The 5,197-nt window shown below is 37.5% G+C and overlaps 1 protein-coding gene across 1 annotated transcript in view; it reads right to left on the bottom strand.

Moving 5' to 3' along the window:
- Window positions 1-5,197, bottom strand: part of SLC25A14 (solute carrier family 25 member 14) — a 45,225-nt gene that overhangs the window by 16,880 nt on the left and 23,148 nt on the right. The window contains exon 6 of the mRNA XM_007955748.2: window positions 3,125-3,220. Within this exon, the coding sequence (XP_007953939.1) occupies window positions 3,125-3,220 (96 nt within the window). The remainder of the gene's footprint in view (window positions 1-3,124; window positions 3,221-5,197) is intronic.

Genomic DNA, 5,197 nt, shown 5'->3' on the forward strand with positions numbered 1-5,197 from the left:
GGAAGGAAGATGGGGCAATCTACTTCCGTAGTGATACTGCCTCGGAAACCCAAGGAGGGGTCTCTATGAGTCGGGTCCGACTTGATAGCACATAACAACATAGTTTAAAAAATTTTTCACTATGTTTTACTTTCATAATTATGTTTAAATGTCTTTTAAAATTGAAAATAACATACCATGGAGACAATTGCTTTCTGGGATAACTTATTTTAAAGTGTTCAATTATCTCTAAATTCTCAAAATCAATTTATAAAGGGAAGGTGATGCAGCTGTGTTGTCATCCCCCTGCTCATCAAGAGAGAGCCTTGATTCTACTCATCTGGCTGGCTGGTCGAATAGTTCCTTCCTTCCTGACTCCCTGCTTCACTCTGTTAAAAAGGATGACCTTCAGACAAGATTGTATTTGGTGAAGAGTAAGGCTGCAAACTGGAGCCCACAGGCTGAAATTAGGCCACAGACATGTTCTGTGTGACCCACAGTGTCTTTAGAAGGCTGAATTAGTTGTCAACATGTAAACAAATCAGGGTATCTCATATAGAAATGCATATGTCCACCTTCTCTTGAGAATCCAGAAAATTTGGCAATACAGGGTTTATAGCAGTACATGGCAGCAATGGGCTAGAGCTGAGGAGCAGCTGTCCCCTTTAAACAGAACGTATGCACTCTGGTTCACCATGGTCCCGACTACTTTGATGTGTCCCCAACTCAGAGACGAGTGCCACTTTACCCATTGTTATTATATTCATGTGGTTTTTCTTACAATGGAGTTAGGAAGAAAGTAAAATGTCTTCAGTATTCACGTTATAATCAAAGCATGAAAATAAAATATAGACTGGGAGGACCATGTGTTTGAAGAATAATGCACCATATTTCCTTGTTGAAATAAAATATATTCCTGTGTTTTCAATATGCAAACAAAATATGTCTGTGTCTAAAGAATACATAATGCAATGTACTTCAATTCTTTATGTTCTGTGCCGGGATCATGTAGGTAGTCAAGTATAAAAGTAGCTACAGTCCTCTAAAAAAGTTTTAATTCTATTTATTGCTCTGTCTTTCATAAACATTGGTTTATAAAATGTTCTAGTTAATTCCATTTTCTGGTTCTGAATTAAACTAATCAAGAAACTATACTCTGCTGTTATCACAAAGCAAACCTCAAGGATCGTTAATGGACCATAACGTGAAAAGTTATTAGGGAGCAGGATATGTGCATGTTGCCTGAATACCACCCCACAGACTACTTGCTAATGCAAAGGGCAAGAGATAGCTTTCACAATGGAGAGTCTAGTGGACATCACCTTATCAAGTAATCAAATTTGGTGCCATTAATCGTGGGACAGCCTAACATTATGTGCTTCTTTCTGTGATGCTATATGAAGAAAACAGTATCACCCATGAAGCTCTACCAAAAATGTTCAACATGAATCTCATTAATTTTCAGCAAACCTAACTTCCAGATTACAGGAAAAACAGGGAATAAAGGAGAAAGTTAAAAACCATGAAGAAACATTCTATAAGACAACTGGACTGACCTGGTCTCATCTATAGAGGAAATGTGAATATGGACTGGATATTGAATATGAGGGGTTTATTGTTCATTGTCTTAGATGTGATAATGGTACTGTGATTATGTAGAAAAATGTCCTTATTATGAGGAAAAAAGAGAGGGAAAAATATAGATATAAAAAAGCAAATATGGCAAAACTTTAATAGTTATTTAATCCAGGTGATGCATATATCCAAAAAAATCCAAACTCACTGCCGTCGAGTCGTTTCCAACTCATAGCAACCCTCCTTGGGTTTCTGAGGCGGTATCTTTACGGAAGTAGATTGCCTAATCTTCCTTCCCAGGAGTGGCTGGTGGGTTTGAACCACAAGCCTTCTGGTTAGCAGTCAAATGCCTTAGGCACTATGCTACCAGAGCTCCTGTGCTCATTATTCTATTCTTTCAACTTTTCTCTGTGTTATAAAATTCATATAAGAAGTTGGGGGAAATTAAAAAGGAAGGAAAAAAAGCTCTCCTGTATTTAAAAGTCTATTAAAGGGTTTCCTATTCCACTCTGTCTGCTTATTTCCCTACTAGTCTTATTTAGTATGTTAAGTGATTAAAACAGGATAAAAAGTAATAAGAAGCAAAAACAAAAACAAACAAACAAAAAAATGCAACCACTGCTGTGGAGTCAGATCCGACTCACAGCGACCCCTCCTTGGGTTTCTGAGGAAGTAGATTGCCCAACCTTCCTTCCGAGGAGTGGCTGGTGGGTTTGAACTGCCAGCCTTCTGGTTAGCAGTCAAATGCCTTAGGCACTATACTACCAGAGCTCAAAGTGATTAAAACAGGATAAAAAGTAATAAGAAGAGCAACAAAAAATCAAAGTATAGACAGAAGACTGAAAGATAATGTAACAAATGTTAACAGTGATTATCTTCAGGTGGTGAGATTATTGGATGCTCTTCTTGTTACTTTCTTGTATTTTTTCAATATTTCATAGTGTATCTTTTATTTTTTTTATAAGGTGAAAAAAAAATGTTTCAGGTAATGACGTAAGCACTACAAAGCCTTTCATAGTCATATGTTGCTGTGTTAGTATAAAACTGGCAAAAAAATATACTGAAGAACTAAATCTACTATGAAGTTGAACAAATCAAGATGGCTATGTCAAATAATTTAATTACTTCTCCCACACATACAATCCCCAAATATTAAACAGAAATAAAGACCACTGATAAACTTGGACCTTTCACTGGCGATGAGTCGTCACTGGATGCTGCAAATGGTTTAGCACTCAACTACTAGCCAAAAGACTGGTAGTTAAATTCTACCCAGAATTTCTTCAGTAGACAGGCCTGCACTCTGCTTCTGAAGGGTCACAGCCTTGACAACCCTATAGAGCGATTCTACTCTGCACACACGGGGTCACCATGAGTTGGAATCGACTCGACAGCAACTAACAACAGTAACACTGGTGATGAGGCACTCCTTACCTTACGTTTTGGGTTCCCCAAGAATCTTACCTAGTATAAGATGACAATTAACAATACAATGGCTTTATATAAAAATTATTCTTTGCAAAATCTAAGAACTGAAGAGTATAGAACAATACAAGCAAAGAGTACTCACCCTCCACAGACCCCTGGTGCCTTCTTGTTGGTATATATCAATGAAGCTGCCAATCATGCTCCCTTGGAACAAGCTTCCTTGAGCCTGCATTCGAATCTAAAATGAGAAAAGGTGAATATTTTGTTTTGACAGAGAGAACCAAAATGAGATGTTTCATTCAACTCAGTTAAAGTTAAGAATACAGTATTTGAAAACTATCAGAAAACTCAGCCTGCTGTTATGACAAAATGAATCAGATAAACTATATATATGGTAATGCCTGTCAAAGTGTATTTCTATTGGGCAATTAATTTTTGACATCTTCCAGTGTAAAATATTCTATAAGAAAATGTTAATGGCTTCATAGTATTCATTAGGTGGGTGTACTATAATTTAAGTAACTGATTCTTTGTTGTTTTTGGACATTTTGGTTGTTTCTAATTTTTCACTAAACAAATCATCTTTAAATGAATTACTTTCTATCCCCAGTGAGCACTTATTCCTCCTTTTCTCCGAATATTCTTCCAACTCCAAAAATAAAGACCTTAGTATGAGGAATATGAGTCTGATGAAAATCATGCTTAAGAAAAACATCAAGGGCAGCATGTGCCCAGGGATAAAGCTCAGAAGGCATGAACGGATAGGAAAGAAGGACTTTGGAAAATAGTAACCACAGGGAGGAAGTGTGAAGAGCACTATTACATTGTGGGGACTGTAGTCAATGTCACAAAACAAAATGTGTATGAATTACTAAATGGAAAACCAATTTTCTCTGTAAACTTTCACCCAAATCACAAAAAAAAAAAATAAATAAAATAAAATAAAGGGACAGGGAAACTACAGTACTGTAAACAAAACAACCAGAACACAATTAAGAATGTGAATACATTGTGGAAAATGTAACAAATGTCACTGAACAATTTGTGAAGAAACTGTCAAATAGGAACTTAATTTGCTGTGTAAACTTTCACCAAAGACACAAGGTTCTTTTTAAAAATATCAAAATCAATGCAAATAATCTATAATGACTAAATATCAAAATTTTCACTAAAGATAGAATCTAAAAGGGCCAGGGTTAGGATGAGGTAAGGCAAGTCACACAAAATTTTTATTTTGTTCATCATGAGACTATGGAGGAGAAAAGAGTGGGAGGAGAGAAACGTTTCAGGCATAGGTAGAAAAAGAGGAACTCACAAATGAAACCAAGAAGTACGAAAAGTAGAAGAATCTAAAGATTGTGGTGTCAAAACTAAAGGAAAGCTTCAAGTAGGAGGAATTGATCACTATAGGCAGAGGTGTATCTAAGGTATGGCAGGTATGGTATGTGCCCTGGGTGCCCCTTGAAGGGAGGCGCCACTGAGCACTTTCTATTAGCCATCACAGTTTACATCACCAGCTGTGAGAGGTCATTCAGCAAGTTAAAACTAATACTTTTATAATTGAGAGCCAGGGATGGATTACTCAATAAACAAGGTAAGCATGTGCTTAGGGCATCAACAAAATAGGGGCACCAGTTGTCCAAAGCAAAGACCCACAGATGCCAACAAGGAAAAGTGAGCAATGCAGTGGAAGAGAATTGGCAGGGCACTAAATGAAACTGACACCAGCTCCAGTGCGTGAGAATGTGCTGGCCAGAAAGAAGTTCACACAGGGTCACGAGGGTGCCCAAGTATATGGTGGTTTAAGTCTTGGGGCCCCTACTACTTCAATACTGTTTGCAATATACCACTGGCATCTGTTTCCTATGGTTCCCTCCCATGTAATGGAAACTCCTTATCTCTGAGAGCCTCTTGGAATTACGCTATTTTTTCTAATAAACAAGAGGTGGGCTACGTTCACTCAATATGCAACTGCATCCAACATGAGTGGTTAGTGGGCAAGGACAGATTATATGAATAGATAATAGGTCTCTGATCCATTTTGAGAGGCCCATCTTGTATATCCATGTCTGCTGATCCAGCAACTCCAGCCAGAAGGCCCAGCAATGCTCTGTGCCATGATACAAACACAAGGGTATGCTCTTTTTTTAAAAAAATTGTGATTTGGGTGAAGAATTACAGAGCAAATTCACTTTCCATACAGGACTTTACATAT

Source organism: Orycteropus afer, unplaced genomic scaffold (genome assembly GCF_000298275.1).
Source record: "Orycteropus afer afer isolate SDZICR_OR568_19922 unplaced genomic scaffold, OryAfe1.0 scaffold00538, whole genome shotgun sequence".
NCBI classification, from domain to species: Eukaryota; Metazoa; Chordata; class Mammalia; order Tubulidentata; family Orycteropodidae; genus Orycteropus; species Orycteropus afer.